Source organism: Manis javanica, chromosome 2 (genome assembly GCF_040802235.1).
Source record: "Manis javanica isolate MJ-LG chromosome 2, MJ_LKY, whole genome shotgun sequence".
Lineage (NCBI taxonomy): Eukaryota > Metazoa > Chordata > Mammalia > Pholidota > Manidae > Manis > Manis javanica.
The window spans coordinates 124,230,491-124,246,767 of NC_133157.1; the positions used below are offsets into that span (position 1 = coordinate 124,230,491).

The window sequence follows — 16,277 nt, forward strand, 5'->3', positions numbered from 1 at the left end:
GGAGAAGGCTAGCTGTTGCTGCTCATTTTTTCTTAGTTAGGAAGACAAATGCAAGGACTCTAAAATAAACTTCCTTCATCACCATATAAAGTTTCAAAAACTTACTGGGCGCCTTAACCAATAATAGGTAGCGGAAGCTCCTGAGATTTTTTTTCTTGTTTTTTTTCCTGATTGCCTTAACACTAGAGATATTTTTGCTAGAGAGTCATTGCACAGTGGCTTAAATAGTAAAAAAAACTAGCAACAATTTAAATGTCCAGTAGTAGATGACTGATTAAGTAAATGATAACACACACCTACAGTGGACTCTACATGGTTATTAATAGTGATGGTGTGAAATCATAGTTGTTGAAGTGAGAGATATCAGTGGTGTACACTACTGAGTGGGCAAAAAACAAGAGGTGACTAATGTGGGAATTATAACTTATTTTTTAAAGTGATAAACATGCACACACATTTACTTTTAGGGCAGTGGCTAGTGGGATTTTTTTTTTATCATTAATGTACAATTACTTGAACAACATTATGGTTACTAGACTCCCCCCATCACCAAGTCCCCTCCACATACCCCATTACAGTCACTGTCCATCAGCATAGTAAGATGCTATAGAATCATTACTTGTCTACTCTGTATATACTGCCTTTCCCGTGTCCCCCCCACAGCTACATTATGTGTGCTAATCGTAATGCCCCATTTTCCCCCTTATCCTTCCCTTCCCACCCACCCTCCCCAGTCCCTTTCCCTTTGGTAACTGTTAGTCCATTCTTGAGTTCTGTGAGTCTGCTGCTGTTTTGTTGCTTCAGTTTTTTCTTTGTTGTTACACTCCACAGGTAAGTGAAATCACTTGGTACTTGTCTTTCTCTGCCTGGCTTATTTCACTGAGCATAATGCCCTCTAGCTCCATCTATATTGTTACAAATGGTAGGATTTGTTTTCTTCTTATGGCTGAATAATATTCCATTGTGTATATGTGCCATATCTTTATCCATTCATCTACTGATGGACACTTAGATTGCTTCCGTTTCTTGGCTATTGTAAATAGTGCTATGATAAACATAGGAGTGCATATATCTTTTTCAAACTGGGCTGCTGCATTCTTAGGGTAAATTCCTAGGAGTGGAATTCCTGGGTCAAATGATATTTCTATTTTGAGCTTTTTGAGGAACCTCCATACTGCTTTCCACAATGATTGAATTAGTTTACATTCCCACCAGCAGTGTAGGAGGGTTCCCCTTTCTCCACATCCTTGCCAACATTGGTTGTTGTTTGTCTTTTGGATGTTGGCCATCCTAACTGGTGTGAGGTGATATCTCATTGTGGTTTTAATTTGCATTTCTCTGATGACTAGCGATGTGGAGCATCTTTTCATGTGCCTGTTAGCCATCTGAATTTCTTCTTTTGAGAACTGTCTGTTCAGCTCCTCTGCCCATTTTTTAATTGGCTTATTTGCTTTTTGTTTGTTGAGGTGCATGAACTCTTTATATAATTTGGATGTCAACCCCTTATCAGATATGTCATTTATAAATATATTTTCCCATACTGTAGAATGTCTTTTTGTTCTACTGATGGTGTCCTTTGCTGTTCAGAAGCTTTTTAGTTTGATATAGTCCTACTCGTTCATTTTTACTTTTGTTTCCTTTGCCCGGGGAGATATGTTCATGAAGAAATTGCTCATGTTTATGTCCAAGAGATTTTTGCCTATATTTTTTTCTAAGAGTTGTATGGTTTCATGATATACATTCAGGTCTTTGATCCATTTTGAGTTTACTTTTGTGTATGGGGTTAGACAATAATCCAGTTTCATTCTCTTACATGTAGCTGTCCAGTTTTGCCAACACCAGCTGTTGAAGAGGCTGTCATTTCCCCATTGTATACCCATGGCTCCTTTATCATATATTAATTGAGCATATATGCTTGGGTTTATATCTGGACTCTCTATTCTGTTCCACTGGTCTAGGGTCTGTTCTTGTGGCAGTACCAAATTGTCCTGAATACTGTGACTTTGTAGTAGAGCTTGAAGTCAGGGACCATAATTCCCCCCTGCTTTATTCTTCCTTCTCAGGATTGCTTTTTCTATTTGGGGTCTTTTGTCATTTCATATGAATTTTAGAACTATTTGCTCTTGGCTAGTAGGATTTTAGCTGAATTTTACTTTCTGCTTTATATGTGTAATTTGAATTTTTTTCAGTAAAACTAATTTCATAAGTAGAAATACAAATAATATTAATAATCCAGGTTTTTTTGGGAAATTTTGAAACAATGAAAGACCTGCAAGTGGATTTGCCTATGGTAATTGGAACTTCATGTCAATATAAAACAGAACATCTTCATGTCATTCTGGAGGGTCTTGCTATTTCTGTTATTTCCAAGAAACTTTTGCTCTAGGTTAATATTAATGGCTAGATATGGTTATTCTTAAATCACTGAGAATGTGTTTAGCAATATTCACCTACCCCCACCAGAGTACCTGCTTTCTTTTCTTTGTGACTGCTATAATATCAGAAAATGTTTTTGTCCTTCTGAGTTTCATTGCTATTCACAATGCTATATAGTAAAGTTGTATGCTATATAGCCTTTTAAAAAACACTACACCAGAGTAGAATACATTATCTTCTCTAAAGTAGCTGTTGACTCAGTATTTTTATTTCTTTCTCTCATCCTTTCTTAGAACATCTAATGAAATTGTCTATGGAAGAACTTGTAGAATTTCTTCAGGAAACCCTGGCAAAGGATTTTTTCTTTGAAGATGATTTTGTAATAGAGCAACTTCAGATTTCTATGGCAGAACTAAAGCGGGCAAAATTAGACCTTCCAGAACCTGGTAAGAAATATCGAAATACTTTATATCTAGATTAGAACTATGATTAGAAAACATAGCAAAAATAACATGGGCAATTTCTGTTTCAAAACATAAACATTGTGTATACTTGTAATGACAATGTAAATCAGTGTTTTAGCAGCTGCATATGGCTTTACTCTTATTTTAAGGAAAAGTAAATAAATATTAATTAAATCTGCCTTGCCTAATAGAGTAACTGTAGTATCTAAATTTAAAGTTTGGTTGTCAAATAATACTGTTCAACAGAACTAACCCTGGTGCTTTAAGGTAGTATGACAATAAGCAGTTTTTACTTTCATCATCTCATTTTGTAAAACCATATGCCATATAAGAGCAAGTACAAGCCCCGTTTTATAGAAGAGGAACTTAATACTTAAAGGCTTAAATACGAAGCTACAGAACCAGCATATAGCACTACTGCAGTAGAGTCCACATTTCTAACTACTAATCCAGGGTTCGTTGCAAAATGCTGCAGTGTTGATAATGTGTTTTATTCTCTGATTTGGAAACACCTTCCAGCACCTCCTAGTAGGTTTTCTGCTCTGTGCTTTGCAGAGGATTTAACAACTGAAAAAGTTTGTGTTCTCAGGGTACACACAGGAGAGGGAGCATTTATGCAAATGTAAATAGAGTATAAATGAGTGACAGTAGAGCTAGCCACAGGGTTAATGGAGAAGGATCAGAGGAAGAGTAGGAGAAGAGGGAAGAAGAAAGAGAACATAGAAAAATCACAGTAGGAATAACTTTTCAGAGTTTTGAGCAGAGTTTTGATATTACTTGACAACATATGGTTTCCTGAGAAAAAGGTATTTTTCTCCCTTTTCCTTTCTTGCCTTGGTTGCAGCAGCTGGGTGTGGTAAGGGAGCGGGCAGTGGAAGATCATGAGTGAGAGGAGAACTCAAAAAGCTCTGTTATTTGTGCTTCATGTAGAGCTGGGTTTAGCCTTTCCCAGCCAGTGTGACACATGCTTTGATGTCTTCTTGGATATGTCTGTGCAGAAGAACAAGCAGACATACATGCATGGAAAACACATTTTTTCTCCTTTGGTAAAAACCAAGATGCTCTGCTTTTATTTATTTAACTGTGAGGGGTTTAATCAGTGTTCTCTGAGGTTTGTTCTGGGATGTCAGAATTCACTAGAAAACAGACTGTCACACAGTAATTGAGTGTGGTCATAGGCCTTGTGAAACCATTGCCTTTGTGAAGTAAAGTCAGCCCTCTCTTTCCATGTAATGATGTCCATTTCTACTAGTTCTTTTCTGCAGCAGGGAATGCATTTGGAACAGCAGTGACCAACTATATTCTTGCTACTTTAACATTTATCTTTAAATATCTTGCCTGCTTTTGAAAAGAGTTGAAGACAAGTTTTAGGAAAAATACATAGGGAAAAAACATATATAGTAGAACTGTTTAAACATGAGAATAAAATATCAAAAACTGTAATGGAACAGACGATTTAGTTACTGACTAGTAGCTATTACTTATTGAATGCTTATTGTGTGCCATATACTAAGTGCATTATCTCATTTAATCCCTAAAAATAGCTCAGAAAAAGTACTCATCAGCATTTTTCACATAAAGAAACTTGGCAGTAGTACTAAGATATTTTTACTAGGAAATGGTAGGAAGGCAATGGAGAGTTGGGCAGGTGGATAAAGGGAGAGGGATAAATAAATAATGCCAGGAACACTGGCTGAAGTGTGTTCTCACACTGGTGGTTAAGGTAGAATGTGAGAAGGTGGCTCTGCATTTTCCAGGACAATAATCTGACTTCATCTGTATTTCTGCTACATTTACTTTCCAGACTTTTTGCTCCTTGTTTTCCTTTTTAAATTATTGTAAACTATGGAACATCAAGATAATTAAATGAACACTTAAGCAAGTAATTTTAATATCATATTCCTTATTTTAAAAGCATACATGAGCATGACACTTTTCTTTGACCCCTTACCCACTGTCTCAGTTTGCACACCCACTTGAAATGTGTGAGGGGTCTGGGTCTGTCTCCTAGACCGGCACAAACACATGCATGGTGTTGTTAAGTTCTTTTTTTTTCTGGTTGGATGGAGTTTCCCATTGTTTTGATTTGCATTAAGTTGGGTGTCTTTGTTTTGTATTTATTGGCCACTTTAATTTCTTTTTCTGTAAATTTCCCTGTTTATCTTTTGTCCATTTTTCTGTTGGTCTTTTCATACACATTTCTGGTAAATTAAGATGATTAGCCAGTTTATTATATGTGCTGTAGATATTTTTCATACAGGATTAAAAAATTTTTAGTAAGTCATTTTCTTTATGGTGTCTCATTTTTGTGTCTAATATAAAGATTTTTCCACATGCAGGATAAAAAATTTTTTTAATTACCTTGTCTTCTCTTATAACTTTTATGTTTTTATTTTTTATGCTTTAATCTTTAGCTCATCTAGAATTACTTTTTGTTTAAGGGAAAGGGTAGGGACTCAGCTTTGCTTGTATTCCAAATGCTGTATGACTTAACACTCTCTTCTGATTTCAGATGCCATCTTTATCATGTACTAAAGTTCCCAAAAGTCTACATCTGTATCCTCATTTTGTTCCATTGATCTCTATTTTTCCATCTACAATTTTAATATATAATTTTTAAATATATTTCCCCTCATTATTTTGTCATTACCAAAGAACCCACTAGTATTTTAATGAAGATTGAATTATGGTTAAAAGTTATTGAGAGAAAATGGGTATTTCAGAGAATGGGTTTTTCTAAGTACAAGCTTTTACTTCACAGTTATTTAAGTTTACTTTAGTAGCCCTCAGTAAGATTTGTTTCCTTCATATGACTGTTAATTTTTTATCCATCCATCCCAATCCTCACTCCCATAGGTAATTTTATCTTTCTTATTATAAGTTATTATAATATATTATAATGTATAATATGTATTATAAGAATATAGTTATAATTTATAAATAAGTTATATTAATTTATTAAAAGTTGTCTCTTTCTTCCCATTTTTCTAACTGGTTAGGAAAACTGGTGGGTGTTTTTTTTTTCAATTTTTTAAAAATTATGGTAAAACACACATAACATAAAATTGCTATCTTAAACCATTTTTCAGTATACACTTTCATTAAACTCTGCTCCAATTTTTATTATTTCCTTTGTTCTGGTAGAGTTGGGTTTAGTTCTTTTTTTATAGTTTCTTATGTTGTAAATTTAAGTTGTTTATTTGAAATTTCTTGTTTTTTAATACAAGTATTAACAGCTTATAAATTCCCCTCCTACCTATCTGTCCCCATAAGTTTTGGTATGTTCTATTTTCATTTTCAACTGTCTCTATTTTCTAATTTAATTTCCCATGTGATTTCTTCTTTGATCCATTGATTGCTTTAAGGATATGTTATTTAATGTCTACAAATTTGTAGACAAATTTTTCAGCTTTATTTCTGTTTTTGATTTCTAACTTCTTCCCATTGTGGTCAGAAAAGATACTTTGTATAAAATCTATCTTTCAAAATCTGTTGGGAATTTGTGCCTAATGTATAGTCCAGCTTAGAAAATGCTCCATGTGTATTTGAGAAGAACATGTATGCTATTGTTGAGTACAGTTTTCTGTAAGTGTGTTAGATTATTTGGTTTATTAAGTTTTGTTCCCTTATGGATTTATCTGGTTGTTCTACTCATTACTGAGAATGGGGTATTGAAGTCTCAACTATTATTGTAGAACTATTAATTTCTCCCTTCAATTCTGCCTGTTTTTGCTTCATATATTTTGATGGTCTGTAACTAGGTGCATAAAATTTATAATTACTATGTCTTCTTTCTGTATTGAACCATTTGTTAATATAGAATGTCTTTCTTTGTCTCTTATAACCTTTTAAGATTTATAATCTATTTTGTCTTGATTTAGTAACACCACCCCCACTCTCTTGGTTACTGTTTGCATGGAATATCTTTTTCCGTATCTTCACTTTCAGTCTGTCTTTTTCCTTTACAAACATAAACTCCTAAAAATATTTTAAATTGCATTTATAAATTTAATATACCCAATTTCCTTTGAACATATCAAATTTTAAATTTAAAAATAGAACCTTCCCTTATTCTAAAATTGTTTATAAATCTGAGTGACTCAAATTTAAGAATATGCTGAACCTTAAGTCTCTTAAATGTTTCAATGTAGTTTGTAAGTTTTGAATCACAAGTTCAAAGAAATGACTCCTTTACATATTTTTAATTGACACACAAAGGCCAATTTGGTCAAATTATCTTAAATGTAAATACATGAAATAGTAAATAAGAACAAATTCTTTAATGCAAAAATGCAGAATTAATCACATGTTTAAGTCTCTTAAATTTGTCCATACTTGGTTCTAGATCTTTAAGAATTAAAAAAAGATATATTTTCAGATGAACTGGGGGGGTACTTTCTTATCCAGTTGAAATATGACCTGGGATTCCAAGTGAATTCTTGCCAGTGGCCCAACTCTCAGGCCCACCTGCTTTTTAGTATTTCTCATGGAAAGTTGAAGCCTATCAGATGGCTTAGTCATATGGTCCAGAAGCCATAGATCCCAGCGGCGCACTATCTAACCCTTCTTTCTCCTGGAGGAAGTCTTCATCTTCCCACCCAGTAGATCTTTGTGAAATAACTTAATTTTTAAAATCTGAACTTTGTTTCCTATTATTTCAATTCACATACACATACATAAAAATTATAGAGCATGTGTGAGTAACATCAGTTTCCATTATATAAACAAGTAAAAGTGAAAACTCACACCCTCAAAGAAGATTCTGCATTCCTTTGGTTCTTTACCTTCTTCACTCTTAAAGATCTCTGAACATGATAGAAGCCTATGTTCTTATTTGTTTCTTTTCTGGAAGGGCCATAACTCTTAACATTAAGTAACATTTGTTTTAATTTTGAATGGCTTTCAAACACTGATCTGCCAATGTGTTGTTAGCAATAGCTTATAGATGAGGAAACTTAGGCTGCATGCTTCAGTATTTGCCCAAAGTCATACAGCTGGTCTGACAATCAAAGGCAGGCCTGATGCCAAAGCCTGTGCTGTATTATACTCAAGTGACTGATGCTAACTCAGTGCTCACAAGGCTAAGTGTCTTGCTGTTACATTTCTTTGCCTTTGGATTTGCTTCTCCTCCAAAGATGTCTCAGATAATTCTCCAGAAAAGTCTGTCCACATCCATTTTGCTTAGTTTTCATGGTGTGGCTCAAGGATTGCTTCTTTCCTGAAGCCTTCTCAGCCAGTCACCAACTTCCCTAAGTCCACAGAATTTCATCACTGCAATTATATATGCCATGCATGCTTCTGTCCCCCACTCACAGTGCTTTACCCTAATTTGTATTAGTGAGATGCCTGCCTTAGATAGTAAGGTCCTTGGGGACAGTATCCAGGCCTGTATTACTTGCACTTAGTATAGTCCCTGCCGTATAGTGGGCAATCAGTCAATATTTTTTAATGAACAAATGTTTTTATTATCTAAAAAATAGTTAAGATCTCTCTACAAAAGATCAGTTTGAGGCAGTTTTTCAAGGTGAAGGAACCATTTTGTATTCTGATTGCATACATGTAACCAAACATATTATGTTTAAAAAAAAAATGACTGATCTATTCTTTGAGGGTGTGAGTTTTCACTTTTACTTGTTTATGTAATGGAAACTGATGTTACTCACACATGCTCTATAATTTTTATGTATGTGTATGTGAATTGAAATAATAGGAAACAAAGTTCAGATTTTAAAAATTAAGTTATTTCACAAAGATCTACTGAATTTATGTGGCATTAAATAGGTTTGTAGTGATAAATGTGTTTAAATAATTGCCTCCTTTCTGTTTCCCTTATCTATCAAGTTTAATCTGATGGGGAAAAAAGTCAAGCCTGTGATGTGAGCCTAATTATGATAGTTTTTTGTTTTGTTTTGTTTTTTTACTATAATAGCTGTAATTTACAAAGCAAACTATTTCTTTTGGTAATCTTGTTGAAGGCCATAATAACAGTTCAATTGTATATCCTTCTGGCTAATGGTACATTAAAAATAAATAAAACCATTTGATTTTTCAGATATAAATTTGAAATCAATAATTTTGTGACAGTATTTTATCAACCACCCGGACTTAATGTTTGTCTGGAAGAGATGACCCAGAATAATTTTCCTTACAACAGCCCCTACCACTTCTTACCGAAAACTCTTAGAACAGTCAGAGTACAAATATTCTGTTGCTCAAATTTAAATGTTGCTCTCAAAAGAAAGCACTGTAGAACACTTCCCTGTAATCACATGTCTTTTGGTGCAGAAAGATGTTAATTAATGCCTTTTAGGCAATTGATCTGCCAAGATTGCAGTTGAGTGTGATGTCCACTGGGTGGTGGCAGAGACCTCAGTAAGATCAAAGATGAGCCAGCCTGGAGGATTTCAGAGGGCCTTCGTTTTTTAGGGATGGCTATTTTTTCTATTGATTTTCCTTTTTTAAGAAAAAAATGTTATTTAAGAAACAACTAATAAATATTTTTTGCCTTTATTTGGAAATATATAAAGTTATGTTTCCTTTTTCAAGCAGAATATTCTATTTGTTGGCACTGGCATAAAAATACCACTTACGTGATGGAACAAAGGTGAAAAATATCATTAATGGGATAGTTTTACAAAGGCACCGCCCCTGTTATATATGATAGGATTTGTGTTGCTTTCCTACCCTTTAAGGAGAGGGACAGTAATTCCTCTGTCCTTAGAGGGAAAAAGGGAAGGATAAAATTTTAGGCATGAGCTATAGTGGAGTGAGCAAAAACAAAATTATGTTTGTTGAAAAGAATTCTAGAATGAAAGTATGGACACTAAATATTAATACTTACTGCCTAATTACAGCCATGTTCTCTGACGTCCGTTATGCCTCAATCTTTGTTACACTCAATTGCTTAGGGCTGAACTGAAGTAGTTAAACCAAGTACAGCGAGAACAGCAGTATTTGTGTGTGTGTGTGTGTTTAAGTGGGTTGAGGTAGATCTTAGAAAACATTGCACAGAAAGTTTAATGCTTATGTGGATCTACTTTTATGGAAAAAGGCACAGAATATTTATTAGCATATGAAAACATTACTGGGGATGGCATTTCTCCTTCTTAAAGGGTCTACACAGTGTGTGTGTATGTGTGTATTTATATATATATTTATTTATTCATTTATTCATTTATTTTGTTATCATTAATCTACAATTGCATGAAGAACATTATGTTTACTAGGCTCCCCCCTTCACCAAGTCCCCCTCACAAACCCCATTATAGTCACTGTCCATCAGCATAGTAAGATGCTGTAGAATCACTGCTTGTCTTCTCTGTGTTGCACAGCCCTCCCCATGCCCCCCCTCACATTATATGTGCTAATCATAATGCCCCCTTTCTTTTTCCCCACCCTTATCTCTCCCTTCCCACCCATCCTCCCAAGTCCCTTTCCCTTTGGTAACTTAGTCCATTCTTGGGTTCTGTGATTCTGCTGCTTTGTTCCTTCAGTTTTTCTTTGTTCTTATACTCCACAATGAGTGAAATCATTTGGTACTTGTCTTTCTCTGCCTGGCTTATTTCACTGAGCATAATACCCTTTAGCTCCATCCATGTTGTTGCAAATGGTAGGATTTGTTTTCTTCTTATGGCTGAATAATATTCCATTGTGGATGAATGGATAAAGAAGACAAGGTATATTTTTAGCTTATAAAAGTTGAATAATCTTCAAAAAGACTCACCTTTGTAACAGAGTCAAGTAGATTTTTCTTCCTAATTTCATAATTAGGTCAGTTTTTCTGGACACAGAGCCCATTGTTTTGGTACCGTTATGGGAGTTGAGAGGCCTCCACCTTTGTTTTTGTGGAACAGGAGCAAGTCTGCACTCAGAGGTGGGCGTTGCACCCAGCTACATTTCCTACCCGCCAGTCCCTGCTGCCCTTCACCTACCTCCTTCCCTTTCTGGCCCTTTCTGTGACCCCCTACCTGCTGTCCCTGCTGTGCCCCTCTCCTTCCTTCTTTCTCCTCCCTTTGTTCTCTGGTTGCTTCTTTCCACCTCTTCTCAGTCCTCCTCTGGAGAGACACAGCCCTCCTCCAGACAATGTTTCCCTGAGGGCCCCTGAGGACTTTCGCTGCAGTGCAGAAAACATGTATGTTTGATTGTCGAATTACTGGGACTTTTGCACTGTCAGAGGTGTACAGTTGGTTATGGGAATAACTTGGACATGGCATAATCCATCAGTGTTATCAGTCAACAAATATTTGTGGAGGTAGGTGTTGCCTGGACTGTGAGCCATGTATCAGCCCTCTCTTCAGTCTTGGAGTGCAGCCCCTGGAGCATGCCTGGTAGTAGGAGTTGCTTGATGGGTGTGTATTTGTTGAATGGATGAATGATAATTGCCAGTTCTAATGCTTTGCTGTGCTTTCAAATGACCATGCTCCCTGGTCACAAACCATGGTGGAAAGTTAGCTTGGCAGGACACTGTTTTCCATCAAGTACATCCCAACCTTCAGTAAGGCCCAGGTGCCTGCAAGTATCCTTACCCCTCTGTGCAAGGCCTCCTAGCCTAACGTGCATCAGTGTCTTTAAAATTGGAAGGAGTGGGGCTTCTTAAGTACTTACATTTTGGGAGGGTCTCATATCTCTGTCTACTGACTTGCAAGTTTCTTAACGTTCTTCCATGTTTATTGGAAGTCCTGTGTGGGCAGAGAGGCAGTGTCCTCTAAATGTCTTTGTACATTTGATGTCTTCACCATGTACCTCTTACAGAGTCCCAGCTCTTAATGAGAGATTGCCATTTAGGAGTTAGATACATTGTCATTTTGTCCACACTGAATTTTTTTTTTCTCCAAACCCTGCTACACCTAGTTTCTTAGCTATGTAGATCTTGGGTTTGGATCATTATGTTTCTATACTGTTTATGTAACAATGTGTCATTCTGCTGATTCGTATTAATGATTTGTGAATGAATGAGCATTTTATCAACATCTTACTTGTGATTGTGTTACTATTTTAGATACTGTAGGAAAGAATATAGTAGTAGAAGTTACTTTAAACAGTTATCATTTACTAAGGGGAAGGGAAATTTATTATGGGCTACCATGAAGGAACTTTAACGTGCCACTTTTTGGATATTTTAAATGGCCCAGAATTTTTTTTCTGAGTGGATTTTGAGCTCTTGCCTATTCAGTAAATGGAACATTTGCTGAAATGTGAAAGTTTTAATTCCAATGTGATATGTAGATGCACAGAATGTTAATGTCTTTTCCTGAGAGAAGTTTCTGTATTGACTTGAATGTAATGTAGTGTTAAGTATAAGGTGAATACTTTTCTTACCCTTTATATTGAAAAAGTAAGCCTCCCGCATAGGTATGACACATACTTTCCATTTTGTTTCATGCATGAAATTACCACCTCAGTCTCTCCATTACTTCCTTCTCAATTTTTTTATTCCTTCTGAGAAATTCATTCTGTATTATCCATAATCCTGCATTTTACTGTGTGTCCTGTAGTCTTTACCAATATGGGCCTTTTATGTATCTAAAGCATTTCAGGATGAAGATCTATGGGTATTAGAATATAGGAATGTCTCTGCTATGGCATTGTTTTTCCCCTAGGATGTTCAATTTTCTCTGCCTTCCCCACTTTCTTCCTTCTATTCCCCCTCTGAAGTGCATTATTTTAATCCCTTTCACCACTTTGGTCCCTTATTAAACCCCATTCTCCTTATTGAGTCCAAACCTAGACTATTGCTTAAATTGTGGGTCTCACATTTACAAAGATGCCCTTTCACCTTCATTGTCATCTGTAAGTAGCTGAAGGTCTATGGGAAACTATGGATGCCAACCCCAAAGTGACCAGTCCTGGCAGTCACTTGGTGACCACAGACACATAAAATGACATACAGGAATGTGCACAGTAATGGAACTCTGGTTACCCCTGTGGGCCCATCATGGCCTGTATCCACCTTCTACTTCTTGTTTGTTGTCTTTTTGGTATGATTATGTAAAATAAATGTTAATTACTGTAGTTGGTTTCATTAACATTTCACATTGAAAATGTGCTAGGACCATAAAAGTAGATGATAATAAATAATATATGACTTTTACTATCAGAAAAGGCAATTCATAAGATCTTTATTTAGTAGAGCAGATCAGTTTTGAGATGTCGGATGTTGACCTAGTGATGGATTCTGGGTTAGTTTGGGCTGGTGTGACAAAAGTACCACAGACTGAGAGGCCTGAACAACAGACATTTATTGTTTCACACTCTGGACTCTGGGAGTCCAAGGTCAAAGTATGGGCTGGGCTGATTTCTTCTCTCCTTGGCTGCGACGGCAGTCTTCTCATGGTCTTCCCTCTACCCGTCTGTGTCTTCATCACCTCTTCTCATAAGGACACCAGTCACATTGGATTAGAGACCCACTCCAATGACTTCATTTAACCTTAATGACCTCTGTAAACATCTTGTCTCTAAATACTCTTAAGTGTTAGGGATGAGGGCTTTAACATGAATTCTGAGGGGGCACAGTTCAGCCTATAACGGTGAAGTGGCTTTAGGCACAGAACTTGCTGCAGAAGAGAAAAAGCACATTGTTCCCTGGTGAGCCACTGCACACTCCAGTGCCAATCCAGAGACAAGACCGAAGATGTGCAGCTCTTTCCTAGGCCCAACTGTGCCAGGTGCTGCCAGGATGTCACAGATATTAACTGAGGGCCAGTCTTCCTTCCCTCTCTCAGGCGTGCTGGGGAAGGTGTGGCAGAAAGAGCTGGTTGTCTCCGTGTGGTCCAGAGCGCCCTTACCGCTACTTCTCCAGCAGGGTGTCCCTGCCTGCTCTGCCAGGGGCCACTCCTCACTCCACGATTGCCCACGACTTCGAGGAGCCCATAGGCTATAGTCACTGTGGTGCAGGAGGCCTGCTTTTTTAGAAGCCTTTGCAGAGGGGGAGGTGAAAAAAAGGGCAGATCACACCTCCCTTTGTGGCCCATCCATTACACCTTCCGGAGAGAGGCAGGGTTACTAATCCCATTATGAGGGCTCCATCCTCATGGCCTAATTATCGCCCAAACCCATCTCCAAATACCAGCCCATTGAGGTAACACTTGGGAGGGTCAGCATATGAATTTGGGGGAGACACAAGCATTTAGTCTATAGCATGTGGCTAACTTTTTAAAAACCTGATTTCCAGTGACTTTGATTTTCATGAGTTGTGAGCTGATATAGATTGAAACATGGAAAATAGGATCTGAGTGTCCACAGTCTGAGCTAAGGAGGATTTGAAGCTTTTACTGATGGATGTTCAGGGAACACATGTGCAAGTTGGACCCACAGTTCATTTTGAAATGTTCCCCCTTTTTTTAGATACTGTTATAGAGAATTTTAAAAACATTAAATTGTTTCATGGACTAAAATGTTGGTGGCTGTCTGTGCAGGCTGCCAAAAGCCACTGAGAGGTGGAGAAATGGGGCAGCTTAAAGGGCACAGTGTGAGAGTCTCTGCAACTAATTCAGTTTTGTCCCTGTAACAGCAGTCTTGCAGGCATGAATTAACTGCTCTCTGGGTGCCACTTTTCCTTTTCTTTTTAATGGTTATGTTTTTCATCAGGTTCCTTCTCACCAATCTGAAAAGGGTATTTTGAGGATTAGCTGGTATTTTCTGATGGAATGTCAACTAGCCATTGAATTAGTCATTCAAAGTTCTGTGTTGTGCCGTTAGAACACTGTCAAGAGTGAGGACCAAAAGGAAATTCATAAATTCAGCTTTCCTGTTACATAGGGCTTTATCTTCTTGATAATTTATTTTTGTTGGCATTATTTGCCTACAGAGAGGAAGGAATTCATACGTTTATCCGGGACTAAATGGATGCATATTTGTAAAGCTGATGAAAACTTTTTGGGGATACTAGATAGATGTCAGTTTTATTTTTGCTGTAGTTTTAAGCCCACTAGATTGAATAACTACTTGTGAATGTTCTTGGCTTGGGTATGTGAGTCAGAATCCTTACTTACATCTTATCTCTAGATATTTCATAGGAGACTAGTCAGAGCCTGAGCTGGACTGCTTCAGATTATTTCACATACAACCTTCATAAACAAAGAAAGCTTTTCTCAGTGGCCAGCATTTAAAGTTTGGATTATCACTTAAAGTAATTTGTCCATGGATCATAAAACAACGTGAGTCATGGCAGCCATTACTGAGTAGTGTCTGTCTGCTGCTGTCTTTAAATCCAAAGTCATCCCTTGCTCTACTCCTCCCTCACAGTTCACATCTATCCCATGAGCAGTGTGTGGACCTTACCTTAAGATACACTCTAGAAGCAACCTCTTCCCGTTTCTTCATCACAGTACATTGCAGGAGTAGAGAGTGGAGGCGCTGGAATCGACTCTGGGTTTGAATTCTGCATCTGCTGCTTACTAGCTAGAGCCCTTGGGCAAATTCATCCTTGCCTCAGTTTTCTCATCTGTAACATGAGAATAATAGTAGTGACCTATATTTTATGCCTGTTGCTAAGTGCTGTGTGTACAGCTTTTTGAACAGTGGCTGATACATGGTTAGTGCTTCATGAGTATTAGCTATTACTATTAATTAGCTGTTATTGTTACCATCATTAATTATTACACAATCTAAGTCCAATTCCCCATCAAAGTGGACTTTTTATAAGAGACAGCAGATCATATTACTCTCCTCCTGTACTTTGCAGTTAAGTGAAATAAATCCAGAGTCCTTACTGTAGTCTCAAAGGCGCTGTGCAAGGAGACTCCTCTGTTCCTCTGACCTTGCCCAATCCGTCCTCTGCCTGTCTCCCACTGCAAGCACAAGGTACCTTTGTTCCTGCTGGAATTCTTGCCTTCTTGGTTCTGCCCCACCACAAATCATGGCAGTTGCCTTTGCCTGGTGCTAACTGCCTTCATAGTCCCCTGCACAACTTGCACATATGCTCTCTGAGTGCAGGGACTTACCTCTTTGGCCCGTCCTTGGAGTGCAGCGCCTGGAGCATGCCTGGTAATAGGAGTTGCTTGATGGGTGTGTATTTGTTGAATGGATGAATGATAATTGCCAATTCTAATGCTTTGCTGTGCTTTCAGATGTGTAAAATAAAGAGCTTGCACAAATATTGTCAAACTAAAGTTAAATTCAGTGAAAATTGTTCAAAGCTCCTCTAGGGTTTAATGAACATGGCATAGTGGAAGAAAAACTGGGAGTGGAAATACAGGGCCATGGTTCTCATTCCACTTTTGCCACTGAAGATCCTTGGCTTCTCCAACACTCTGCTTTCCCATCTAGAAAATGCAGGCAAGAGCTAGATCTCTCCAGCAAGAGCTAGATTTCTCCAGAACCGTTGGGCTCTGAAAAACTGCCCTGTTAAGGAGTGAGGAAGAAGGGGTGACTGGGAGGTCCCCTGAGCTCCTCCTCTTTAGGTAGAGCAGCTTTATGCATATGTTCTTTCTATATTGG

At 37.3% G+C, this 16,277-nt stretch overlaps 1 protein-coding gene across 11 annotated transcripts in view; it reads left to right on the forward strand.

Annotated features, from left to right (window-relative positions):
• Positions 1–16,277, forward strand: part of USP6NL (USP6 N-terminal like) — a 317,648-nt gene that overhangs the window by 278,566 nt on the left and 22,805 nt on the right. For all 11 annotated transcript variants that reach the window (XM_073229324.1, XM_073229327.1, XM_073229326.1 and 8 more), the window contains one exon: positions 2,670–2,822. In XM_073229324.1, coding sequence (XP_073085425.1) covers positions 2,670–2,822 — 153 coding nt within the window. The remainder of the gene's footprint in view (positions 1–2,669; positions 2,823–16,277) is intronic.